Genomic DNA, 13,584 nt, shown 5'->3' on the forward strand with positions numbered 1-13,584 from the left:
GTTAAAAGTGTAGAGACAGAAAGGGAGTGGATAATCACCAGCCAGTCTAAAAAAACAAGGCAGATAGTGCAGGACCCCTGAGTCTTTCATGCTTGTCAATCTGTATTCAATTTTAGAGACTATTGAAGGTGATGGTTTCTCAGCTAAATGCAGCCACAGGTCCATGTGCGAAGGATGTCTCAGTGATGGGAAAGAGAAGAATGGAAGGTCACTAGTGATCAGAGATTCCATTGTTAGGGGGTAAGACAGGACTTTCCACAGGTCGGTATGCTGCCTCCTTGTACCAGGGTGAAGGATATCATGGAAGGGAGCTAAGCTAGTCACTGAAAGTAGAAAAACTAAGAGGGAGACTAGAAGAGAAATAAAGCCAAGCAGAGTATACCTCACATGCAGAATAATATCAACAAGATAAAGTTAAGACCATGCTACACAAGTACACGCAGCATTCCTAACAAGACAGGTGATGTAAAAGCATAAATAGAGGTAAATGGTTATGATTGAACTGATGTTACAGAAACATGGCTGCATGGTGACCAGGACTGGGAACTGAATATTCACCAATTAGGAAGGACAGACAAGATGATAAAGGATGTGGAGTTGCACTACTAAAACAAGATGGGATCAGTTTATTAGTAAAGATAGAACGTCAGTTTAGAAGAACAATGTGTGGAATTTATTTGAATGGAACTAAGAAACAGCAAGAGGCAGCAAACATTGGGAGAAGTTATTTATGGGTCACCAAATAGCAATGGTGGTCCAGTCGTGTATACAACAGGGGATGAGAAAAGCTTGAAGCATGAGCAACACAGTGATCATGAGCGACTTCAATCTGGGTAAACAAATTGAGCACTATACCTGTGGAAGCCAATGGCCTTAGTGAGACCACACCAGTGTGCAGTTTTGGTCTCTTTGAAGAAGGATATTCTGGTTATGGAGAGAGTGCAACAAAGGTTTACCAGACTGATTCCAGAGATTGACATACAAATAGAGACTGGATTAGTTAGAACTATATTCACTGGAGTTTAGAAGAATGTGAGGTATCTCAGCAATAGCTACAAAATTCTAACACTACTATACAGGGATAATGCAGGAGGGCATTCCTGATGATTGGAGAGTGCAGACCCAGGGGTTACAGTCTAAGAATACAGTATAGTACTTTTAGGACTAAGGTAAAGAGAAATGTCTTCACCCAGAGAACGGTGAACCCATGGAATTCTCAGCCACAGAAAGTACTTGAGGCCAAAACATTGAATATTTTCGCAAAAGCAATGGATACAGGGTGACACAGGGGCTCAGTGGTTAGCACTGCTGCCTCACAGCACCAGAGACCGGGCTTTGATTCCAGCCTCAGGCGACTGTCTGTGTGGAGTTTGCATATTCTCCACATTTCCACATGGGTTTGCTCCAAGTGTTTTGGTTTTCTCCCATAATCCAAAAATGAACAGGTTAGGTGGATTAGCCATGAGGAAAGCAGGGTATTAGTGTGGGGGCTGGGGGGAGGTGGGCGGTGGTGGGCCTGGTTGGGGTACTCTTCGGAGGGTTGCTGTGCGCTCAATTGAACAAATGGCCTGCTTCCATACTGTATGGATTCTATGATATACCCCTTAGGACTAAAGGGGTCAAAGAGTATGGGGAGAAAGTGGGAACAGGTTACCGAGGTGTATGATTAGCCATGATCATACTGAATGGCAGAGAAGGCTCAATGAGTATAGAAGCAAAGAGGTGCTTCTGCAGCTGTACAGGGCCCTGGTGAGACCACACCTGGAGTACTGTGTACAGTTCTGGTCTCCAAATTTGAGGAAAGACATTCTGGCTATTGAGGGAGTGCAGCGTAGGTTCACGAGGTCAATTCCTGGAATGGCAGGATTGCCTTACACGGAAAGACTGAAGCGACTGGGCTTGTATACCCTTGAGTTTAGAAGACTGAGAGGGGATCTGATTGAAACGTATAGGATTATGAAAGAATTGGACACTCTGGCAGGAGGAAACATATTTCCGCTGATGGGGGAGTGCCGAACTAGAGGACACAACTTAAAAATACGGGGTAGACCATTTAGGACAGAGATGAGGAGAAACTACTTCACCCAGAGAGTGGTGGCTGTGTGGAATGCTCTGCCCCAGAGGGCAGTGGAGGCCCAGTCTCTGGATTCATTTAAGAAAGAATTGGATAGAGCTCTTAAAGATAGTGGAGTCAAGGGTTATGGAGATAAGGCTGGAACAGGATACTGATTGGGAATGATCAGCCATGATCATATTGAATGGCGGTGCAGGCTCGAAGGGCTGAATGGCCTACTCCTGCATCTATTGTCTATTGTCTATTGAGCCGAATTGCCTACTCCAAACCTATTGACTATATGTTTCTGAGTGTGTCAGGAATGGTTTACTATAGCGGCACATTGAGGCGCCAACTAATGATTCAATTTTATGTAATGAAAAAGGGCTTTTTTAATCATTTGTTGTCAAAGACCCTTTAAGGATGAATGACTACAACATAATCGAATGCCATATTATGTCTGCAAGTAAAGTCGTTCAATCTGAAGCAATGGCATTAAATCTGAATAAGCAAAATTATAAAGCCTAACACACAGATTGGCTGAGTTGGATTGGGAACAGATATGAAACATCAAAAATGCACATAGGCAATGTACAGCCTTTAAAAGAACTATTACTTAGTTTACACTAAATAGGTTCCTTCAAGCTGCAAAAACTCAAAAAGAACCAGTCAACAATGGATGACAAAGTAAGTTGAGGATTGTATAAGATTAAAAGGAAGGCTTTTAAAGTGGTCAGAAATAGTAACAAATCTCAGGATTGGGAGTATTTGAGAATGTAGCAAAGGAGGACCAAAAAACTGATGATGAAAAAAATGGAATACAAATACAACCCATAAAGTTATATAAAAATGGAGAGTAAAAGTTTCTACAGCTGCATAAAAAGGAAATATATAGAAAAGATAAATGTTGGCACATTAAAATTAGAGTCAGAAGAATTTTGTGACGATGCATGGAGAAATGACAAAGAAGCTCAATTATTACTTTGTGTCAGTTTTCACTGAAGGAAATAAAAAAAATCTCCCAGAACTAGTGATCTAAGTAACTAGGGAGAATAGGGAGTTGAACGATATGAGTAATGATAAGAAGCTTGTTTGGATAAGTTATGGAGTTGAAAGTTGTTTAGTCCCTGGGGCATGATATTCTACATCCTAGAATATTGAAGGAAATGGCTATGCTCAATCATTGGTAGTCATCTTCCAAACTTCCACAGAATCTGGGATGATTTCTGCAGATTGGAATTTCACCCCATGATTTAAGAAAAGAGCAAGAGAAAAAAAAACAAGGAACTACAGACACAATCAGCCTTACATCAGTAGTAAGGATAACGCTAGAATTTAACATCAAGGATCTGATAAAAGGACACTTGGATGAAAACAAACTGATTAGGCATAATCAGAATAGATTTGGAGATGGAAAATTATGTTTCACAAACATGGAGTTTTTTTGAGGATGTTACTAAAAAAATTGATATGGAATGTATGTAGCATATTTGGATTTTTAGAAGGCTTTTGATAAACTTTGGCACAAGAGGTTGGCTAACAAAATTAAAGAATAGAGATAATATACTGGCATGATTAAGGATTGAGTAACTGACAGAAAACAAAGTGTGAATAAATAGATCATTCTCACATCGGCAGACATGACTAGTGGGGTTCCACAAGGATCAGTACTTGGGCCCAAGCTATTCACAATATTTATCAGTGGGCCCGAATGTAATTCTTCCAATTTAGAGAAGATACAGAGCTAGGTAGGACTATGTATTGTGAAGAAGATATGAAAGTTTTTCACGAGGATTTGGACACGTTTTGATGAGGGAGCAAGAACATGGTAACTGGAATATAATGTAGAAAGATATGAAGTTATCCACTTTGGAAGGAGAAATGGTTGTGCATAATATTTCTTAAATGGAGAGAGGAAAGTGTAGAAATGCAAAGGGTATTGGGAGTCGTGGTCAATAGGTCAATTAAACTAAAATGCAGGTGTAAGTGCAATTAGGAAGGCTAATGGACTGTTAGCCTTTATTGCAAGAGAGAGAATTTGAGGACATGAGTAGTGAAATCTTGCTTCAATTACATAGGACTTTGGTTAGACTACACCTAGAGCACTAGAGTACTGGTTTCCTTATATCAGGAAAGCTATTATAAGCTATTCCTTATATCAGACAATGAGCAATGGAGATTTACCAGATGTAATCCCAGGATTGCGATACCTTTCTATGAAGCAAGACTGAGCAAACAAATTTGAAGAAAAAGAGGTGATCACAATGAAACCAATAATAAACTCAAATGGATAGCCATAGTGGATGCAGGTAAAATGTCTCCCTGGTTGCTGAATCTAGATCCAGAAGGCACAATATAAAAATAATGTGATGTCATTCAGGACCAAGATGAGGAATGCTTTTATTCAGAGGATGGTGAATCTTTGGAATTCTCTAGCCCAGAGGCTGTAGAAGCATTTGAGTAACATTAAAAGGAGTGATTGACATTTTTTTGTTTATTGGTGGCCTAAGGGATTATACATATAGTGTGGGTAAAAGACATTGAAGTGATTGATCACTCTGAATAGATTAAATGGCAGAGCAGGCTTGATGGACCAAATAGCTTACTCCTGTTCCAAGTTCTTAAATAGGGAAGTAGCAAAGACCTTAAACAGCAAGAGCTGAAATAAGACAAAATGTAAATAAAAATGGAAAGAAAGACATAGGATAGATTAAACTGGGGGAGGAATAAATGGTCAAGGAATAAATAAGGTTATCAAACAGGCTAGTATGTCAATAGTTAAAAATAAAGTGATTATTAAAAGCTATTAAAATAAATTAAACTGCCTATACAGCAACGTACAGTGTCCAGAATGAAACAGATACATAAGGGTTGAATAAGTGCATTGCAAGGAACCAAATATCATAGGGACACCGGAGCTCTGGCTGAAGAGATGTCCATCTGCAAATTAAACATCATAGGGTATAACAATTAGAAAAGTAAAAAAAAGAGTAAAACAAAGGGAAAGTGAACAAACTATATTTATTGGAGATCAAAGTGACACACCCATCAGAAAGACAGAAAAAGAACCCATGTGTATAGTTAGAAAAGATAATTAAGGGATATTCTAAAGATACCTCATGACAAAAGGAAGGTGAAGAAAGAACAAGGAAAACTAATTAGAAAAATGAGTTTAAAAAATCATGGAGGATTTCAATTACCCCAAAATTAATTGGCCAGAAGAAGTATGTATAGGTATTAAGGGAATGGAGCTTTTGCCAGGTGTGTAGAACTAATTTCTAACTCAACATGTGAAAAGCTCAACAAGGGGGGAATTTACTACTCACTCAATCTACTAAGAGGAATAAACCAGAGCAGGTAAAAGAAGTAAAAGCAGCAGAGCGTCTAGGCGACAGTAACCCCAGCATAGACTAAATATATGGACCGCTGAGGTGAGCACGACCAGGGAGAATGCAGAAAGAGTAGAAATCAAAACAAATTAGAATAACAGAGGAATGATGAAATTAATATTAAGAAGGAATATAAAACAGGAAAAAATTCTATATGTGCATAAATTTAAAAAGGGCACCAGGATAAAATCACAGGCAGCTATAGTGAAATGGTATAAAGTTTAGACACAGTAATTACTTTGCTTTACTGTTTTGCCAGGAAGACAGTTCAGGTGGATATGCCATCCTAAATATAACTTTAAATGCAGATATATTATGTTTAATCAGAAGAGGATACATTTTAAATAAATCAGTCTCAAGAGATGATAAAACTCTTGGCTCAGATAATGGTGCATCTTAGAAATCTAAAGGAGAGATTGCTGAGATATTATTACACAGATTTACGAGTTTGTCAGAAAAGGGCATCGTTCCTGAGTACAAGAAGGTAGTTTATCATTATATAAATACAATATAAAGCTAATTGGTTGATAACTCCCTGGACAGAGATTGAAAAAATAATGGAATACCCAATAAATGAGAAAATAATAGAGCAAGTTGAGAAACTGCAAAGATACTAATCAATAGTCAGGATGGATTTCAAATTGATAAGTCTTGTTTGACCAACCTCACTGAATTCATTGAAAAGCTAACAGAAAAATGTAGGCAAATGAAGGCACAAGATACAATTAATCCAGTTTTCATAAGACTTTCTTTAAAGGTACTACACAATGTACTAAAGAATCATGTCAGAGCATATGGAGTCAAGAGGGAAGCAGCAGAATGAATAGTTGGTTGGCAATAAGATTAAGCAAGAATAAAGATAGCTATTCAGAGTCTTAAAAGGGTGAAAGGTGGGGACTCACAAGGATCAGTATCGGTATCATTGTGTTCTGAATTTTTATTAATAATGTAGTCTTTGTGATTAGGACTGAATTATACATTGGGGTCGGCTGACCAAACCTCAGTAAATGTCAGGGTGAACACCCTCTCTGTCTGGCCAGTTCATTAATCTTATGGGCAATGTTTTTTTTTATTAGAATGAAGTGGGACTTCCATCCATTTCCAGAAGAAAAAGTGTCTCAAAACTGCAGGCCAGTCAGAGGCTAGTAGCTCCATGCTACTCCAGTAATACAGGATTTCAGGAAACCCAGGAAAAAGGGGAACTACAAGTTCCCCAAATCCAGGTAAGTTCAAGATCTTGCGAAGGTCAAGCTGGTAGGCACTGGCAAGGATTGTAGAGAATATGCTGGTTAGGGAAAGTGGTGAAAGGACAGAGAGAAAAACTGAGGAATAGAAATTAATTTCCTAATTAAGATCTTCAGTGAGTGGATACCTATTAGAATTGTGGCACGGACAGGTGAGTGGGCAGCACACACATTGTCAATAGCAGTGTGTCTTGATTTACAGGCCCACTTACCTTTCACAAACCCATGGGTAGCTGATTAAATGCAACTCACTTATATCTAGGTTTGTGAATATTGTTAAATAATCAACATTGTCGGAGCTGGAATTAATTAGAAGACATTAATAAACTGGCTGAATTGGCAGATAATTAGCAAACATATTTCAGTCCATAAATTTTTGATAGACATAAAGGAGGTCACATATCAAGGAAAATAAGAATATTCAAAGTTTGTGTGAAGATTTGTAGCTCGGTTGTTCATTGTTGTTCTGTTGTGGTTCTGTTCGCCGAGCTGGGAAATTGTGTAGCAGACGTTTCGTCCCCTGTCTAGGTGACATCCTCAGTGCTTGGGAGCCTCCTGTGAAGCGCATCTGTGATCTTTTCTCCGGCATTTATAGTGGTTTGAATCTGCCGCTTCCGGTTGTCAGTTCCAGCTGTCCGCTGCAGTGGCCGGTATATTGGGTCCAGGTCGATGTGCTTATTGATTGAATCTGTGGATGAGTGCCATGCCTCTAGGAATTCCCTGGCTGTTCTCTGTTTGGCTTGTCCTCTCATAGTAGTGTTGTCCCAGTCAAACTCATGTTGCTTGTCATCTGCGTGTGTGGCTACTAAGGATAGCTGGTCGTGTCATTTCGTGGCTAGTTGGTGTTGATGGATGCGGATCGTTAGCTGTCTTCCTGTTTGTCCGATGTAGTGTTTTGTGCAGTCCTTGCATGGGATTTTGTACACTACATTGGTTTTGCTCATGCTGGGTATCGGGTCCTTTGTCCTGGTGAGTTGTTGTCTGAGCGTGACTGTTGGTTTGTGTGCTGTTATGAGTCCTAGTGGTCATAGTAGTCTGGCTGTCAGTTCAGAAATGTTTGATGTATGGTAAAGTGGCTAGTCCTTTAGATTGTGGCATGTCCTCATTCCGTTATCTTTCCCAAGAACATTTCTGAACTGACAGCCAGACTACTATGACCATTAGGACTCATAACAGCACACAAACCAACAGCCATGCTCAGACAACTCACCAGGACCAAGGACCCGATACCCAGCATGAGCAAAACCAATGTAGTGTACAAAATCCCATGCAAGGACTGCACAAAACACTACATCAGACAAACAGGAAGACAGCTAACGATCCGCATCCATCAACACCAACTAGCCACGAAACGACACGACCAGCTATCCTTAGTAGCCACACACGCAGACGACAAGCAACATGAGTTTGACTGGGACAACACTACTATGAGAGGACAAGCCAAACAGAGAACAGCCAGGGAATTCCTAGAGGCATGGCACTCATCCACAGATTCAATCAATAAGCACATCGACCTGGACCCAATATACCGGCCACTGCAACGGACAGCTGGAACTGACAACCGGAAGCGGCAGGTACAAATCACTATAAATGCCGAAGGAAAGATCACAGAAGCGCTTCACAGGAGGCTCCCAAGCACTGAGGATGTCACCTAGACAGGGGATGAAACGTCTGCAACACAAATTCCCAGCTCAGCAAACAGAACCACAACAAAATAAAAATCTAAATGGAACAAAGGGATATGAAAATACTAACATACAAATCACTAAGTTGCAATGGAGATTAATAAAATTATCAATAAAAGAAAAAATGGACTGGTATTTATTTCTCAAGGGATAGGACACAACAGCAGATGTTTTGCTGAAGTCAAAATCTTGACTTTCATCAAACTTGAAAAACAGAGATATATTGATTCTAGGAAAGGTGTAAAAACTAGACAGTATTTATATTAGATCAAATTTGGGAGAAACATATTTAAGGAGTGCTGAGAAGATTTAACTCAGTGCCAAAGAAGTGTTAGATGTATTAAATTTACACATGAAAATGACACAAGCTATGCAATTTATTTATTAAATTTGGATTTTGAGTTAGTAGCATTTGTTTTCTGTGTATCTAAAGTTAATAATTAACGTGTATTTCTGTAGTCATGGTGATTTTTTTAAAAAATGGTTTAAGAGAGCTACTTTATCAGTCCAATTGGTTCATGTTTACTTTAAGATTTTTAACAACCTAGCAAGGTAGACTATTGTGCTCTAATTTCTATTAGAAATGTCTAAAGTAAGTTTTCTTTAAGCTTAGAGGAAAAAGTCAATATCTCAGAGGAAGAGATTTTTATTTCAGTTTACCCGACACCCTTGGATGAAGATGGCTATATGGACCAGTGTTCTTGATAAGGAGCGAATATATAGGGGGAACGAGAGCAATGAGGTAGTGATAGTCCCAAACCAGAAATGTTGGGATAATAGACAATAGACAATAGGTGCAGGAGTAGGCCATTCTGCCCTTCGAGCCTGCACCACCGTTCATTATGATCATCTTCAATCAGTATCCTGTTCCTGCCTTATCTCCATAACCCTCGATTCCACTATCCTTGAGAGCTCTGAGATAAACCCCTGAAGATGTTACTTGAAGCTGAGTAATTTAAACTTCACTTCTTTCTGGAGCTATCATAACCTAACAGCATTTCCACTCTAGGATTTAAAGTCATTGCTTTCCACAGCTTAAACCTTCTGATACAAGGAAAACATTTTCTACCTCCAGTGAGAGTTTTGTACAACAAACACTTTTGGATACATACAAAGAAACGTTGGGGTTTTTTTGGAACTTGTAAAGGAGCATTTTTGAATTAATGGAATTATACTTGCACTCTGTTAAAAAAAATCTTTGAACTTGCATTATAAATAAATTGTTTGGTTTATTCGATCTTAAGTTAATTTATTTTGCTTAATAAACTTATTTTATTTTTAAAACAAAATCTGCAACATTGCATGCTTATGTTTTAATGAAAGGCTACCTTGTTAAAACCAAAGCCTGACCAATCAAGTCAGGTTCAACTTGGTATCTGACTGACCCAGTAAGAACATCAGCTGGGATTGTGAAAGTATTTAACAGGAGAATAGGTAAGTCTCTAAGGAAGATGGTGATAAAGGGTCAACGTCACAGAATCAGCTGAGGAAGGATGAGCGGACACCTGGAGTACAAGCATTGAGAAGAAGGAATGATTTGGCTAAATAGCCTGTTTCTATGTTGTGTACTTTATTTAAATTCATATAATTCTATGAAAAGCTCAGTAAAGCTTCCTCTACTCTTCCTATCAAATAAGGGCATGACAGGATGGCAAAGATTAGATGTACAGTAAGACTATTGCATTATAGTCACAGACCATTTCAGGTAGGTACAGCAGAGGTAAAGTAGCTGCATTGCAACTTTGTGATTTGTATATTTGTATTTTCAGATCCTTTTGTTCCTTCAATTCGTTTAGATTCTTATTTTCCTTGAAATGTGACCTTCTTTATGTTTTTCAAAATCAACAGCATAGGTAAAGCATCCTCTTCCACTGCTAGGACACCAAACATGAATTTAAATCAGAAAGACTTTAAGCCGGAAGGAAAAGTGGAGAATTGGGAGTATAACACACCAAGCTCCCAAATTTTTGCCCATTGTAATGGCATATCTTCTTAAATTCACAGAAACGAGCAATCTGATATTACTAAATTGGACAAATTTCAACAAGCTTCTCTGTTAATTTCATTTAAATCCCCTGTTCATTAACATTATAACCTGCCCTTAATTAGCTGATCACTTCCAACATTTCAATCAACCAGAAGGATAAGTACTAAAGCTATAAATTACACCACTGGAACTAACCCAAATAAAGCCCCTCATATCCCACAATTGATAATGATCCACATTGCTTGTGTCATTAACATGTTATGTGATTAACCCTTAAAGCACTAAAGGTGGGAGGTAAATTTACTGAGATCATTACCATTGATTTCAGTGGGTAACTCTGTTCTCATGCATATAGAATTTTTACCAAAATTATATGGTAGAATAGGAAGTTTCCCTGGGACATTTGCCTATAATTTTATTATAATTATGACAAACTGTGTGCGCCTTGTAGGGCACGAATGATTGATTGACTGGCACAATCCATTGCCACATCAGAAGCAGAAAATCCAACAGAACAAGCAATCCTTAACATTAATGAAGCGAAGCTACATTTAAGGTATGTGGTAAATGAGGCCTCCATTGAAGGAACTGAAAATGCAGTTGAAATAATTTAGTTGCTAGACTACAACTGAGTGCTCTGTACCAACGCACTGCAAATATACTCCTAGGTGAAAGCTACTGTCACAGGGAAAACTACTGTCCCTCAATTTAGCAATTGGACATGCATGAGGCACTGTAGGCCATCAACAGCAGCAGAATAGTATATCAGCATAATCTGCAACCTCATGATCCAGCATATCCCCCACTCAATCATTACCATCAAGCTAGGAGATCAACCTGGGTTCAATGGAGAGTGCAAGAGGGCATGCCAGGAATAGTACCAGGTATATCTAAAAATGAGGTGTCAACCTGGTGAAGCTACCAAACAGGACTACTTGCATACCAAACAGCACAAGCAGCAAGTGATGGACAGAGTTAAGCAATCCCACAACCAATGGATCAGACCTAAGCTCTATGGTCCTGCCACATCCGATCTTGAATGGTGGTGGAAACAACTGACTGGAGGAACAGGCTCCACAAATATCCCCATCTTCAATGATGGAGGAGCCCAGCATATCATTGCAAAAGACAAAGCTGAAGCTTTCACAGCAATCTTCAGGCAGAAGTGCCAAGTGGATGATCCATCTCAGCCTCCTCCAGTAGTGCCCAGTATTACAGATACCAGTCTTCAGCCAGTTCAATTCACTCCTTGTAACATCAAGAAGCGATTGGAGGCACTGGAGAATACAAAGGCGACAGGCCCTGACAACATTCTGGCAATTGTAGTGGAGACTTATGCTCCAGAACATTCTGCTCCCCAAGCCAAGGTGTTCCAGTACAGTTACAACACTGGCATCTATCCGACAATGTGGTTACTTAACCAGGTATGTTCTGTAAATAAAAGACAGGACAAATTGTATCTGGCAAATTACTGCCCCATCAGTCTCCTCTCGATCATCAGTAAAGTGATGGAAGGTGTCATCAACAGTGCTGTCAAGCAGCACCTGCTCTGCTTTAATCTGCTCAGTGATGCCCATTTTTGAGTTCCACCAGGGGAACTCAGCTCTGGACCTCATTACAGGCTTGGTCCAAACATGGACAAAAGAACTGAATTCCAGAGGTGAGGTGAAAGTGACAGCCCTTGACATCATGCATTTGACCGAGTGTGGCATCATGGAGCCCTAGAAAACTGGAATCAATGGGTATCAGGGGACAAACCCACCGCTGGTTAGAGTCTTACCTGGCACATAAGACGACAGTCATGATTGTTGGAGGTCAGTCATCTCAGCTCCAGGAGTTCCTCAGGGTAATATCCTAGGCCCAACAATCTTCAACTTGTTCCATTAAAGACCTTCCCTCCATCATAAGGTCAAAAGTGGGGATATTTGCCAATGATTGCACAATGTTCAGCACCATTCACAACATTTCAGATACTGAAGCAGTTCATGTTCAAGTGCAACAAGATCTGAACAATATTCAGGCTTAGACTGACAAGTGGCACGTAACATTCATGTCACACAAATGCCAGGCAATGACCATCACTAATAAGAGATAATCTAACCACGGTGCCTTGACATTCAATGGTGTTACCTTCACTGAATCCCCCACTACCAACATCTTGGGGTTACCATTGACCAGAAACTCAAGTGGACTTGCCACATAAACATAGTGGCTACAAGAGCCGATCAGAGGCTAGGATTACTGCAGCAATTAACTTACCTCCTGATCCCCCAAAGCCAGTCCATCATCTTCACGGCACAAGTCAGGAGTGAGATGGAATACTCCCCATTTGCCAATAATACTCAAACCTTGACGCTATCCAGGATAAACCTGCTGCTTGATTGGCATTACATCCACAAGCATCCACTCCATTCACCACCATCATTCAGTAGCAGTAGTGTGTACTATCTACAAGATGCACTGCAGAAAATCACCAAAGATCCTCAGACAGTACTTTCCAAACCCCGCAAACATTTCCATCTCAAAGGACAAGGGCAGCAAATATTTGGGAACACCACCATCTGCAAGTACCCTTCCAAATCCTGACTTGGAAATATATCACCGTTCCTCACTGTCACTGGGTCAATACCCTGGAATTCCCTCCCTAATGGCATTGTGGGTCAATCTACAGCAGGTGAACTGCAGTAGTTCAAGAAGGCAGCTCACCACCACCTTCTCAAAGGCAACTATGGATGAGCAATAAATGCTGGCCAGCCAGCAATGCCACATCAAACAAAATAATTTAAAATATCAGCAATTCTCCATTGGAAGATTTGACTCAGGGTTCGTCCTATCCTTTGCAATATTTTGCAATGTGTGGCAAGAATAGTGAACTCATCTGTACTCGTCTGGCCAAATCCTATTGGACACTGGTTAGGCCAGGCAAAGTTTAGTTGTGATATATTGGGCTCCTGTACAGCAGCCCAGTAAAATAAGGGTTAAAATACACACCAGATGATGAACAAGTCACTCTTCCCATTTGTCTAACTGAATAAGAGGGACTTGAATAACCAGTGACTGAATTAACAAACTAATATTTGCAATAGGTTTGTGGATTTCCAAGAAAGAGGCATCAGAAATAATATTCCAATAATGCATTCTTTAACATAAATCAATGCTCATAGGTCTTGCTGCTAATGGACAGCTCAAAACCAGCGCCGCATGTTGAAAATCAACAAAAGCCTCC

The 13,584-nt window shown here is 39.8% G+C and overlaps 1 protein-coding gene across 4 annotated transcripts in view; it reads right to left on the bottom strand.

Moving 5' to 3' along the window:
* Positions 1 to 13,584, bottom strand: part of grid2ipb (glutamate receptor, ionotropic, delta 2 (Grid2) interacting protein, b) — a 104,721-nt gene that overhangs the window by 79,021 nt on the left and 12,116 nt on the right. The window contains exon 1 of one of the 4 annotated variants that reach the window (XM_072559160.1): positions 12,618 to 12,697. The exons of the other annotated variants lie outside the window; for them this stretch is intronic. Within the exon in view, the coding sequence (XP_072415261.1) occupies positions 12,618 to 12,646 (29 nt within the window). The 5' untranslated portion in view covers positions 12,647 to 12,697. Of the gene's footprint in view, positions 1 to 12,617; positions 12,698 to 13,584 lie in introns of those variants that run through there. 4 annotated transcript variants of the gene reach the window in all.

This window comes from Chiloscyllium punctatum, chromosome 40 (genome assembly GCF_047496795.1).
Source record: "Chiloscyllium punctatum isolate Juve2018m chromosome 40, sChiPun1.3, whole genome shotgun sequence".
Lineage (NCBI taxonomy): Eukaryota > Metazoa > Chordata > Chondrichthyes > Orectolobiformes > Hemiscylliidae > Chiloscyllium > Chiloscyllium punctatum.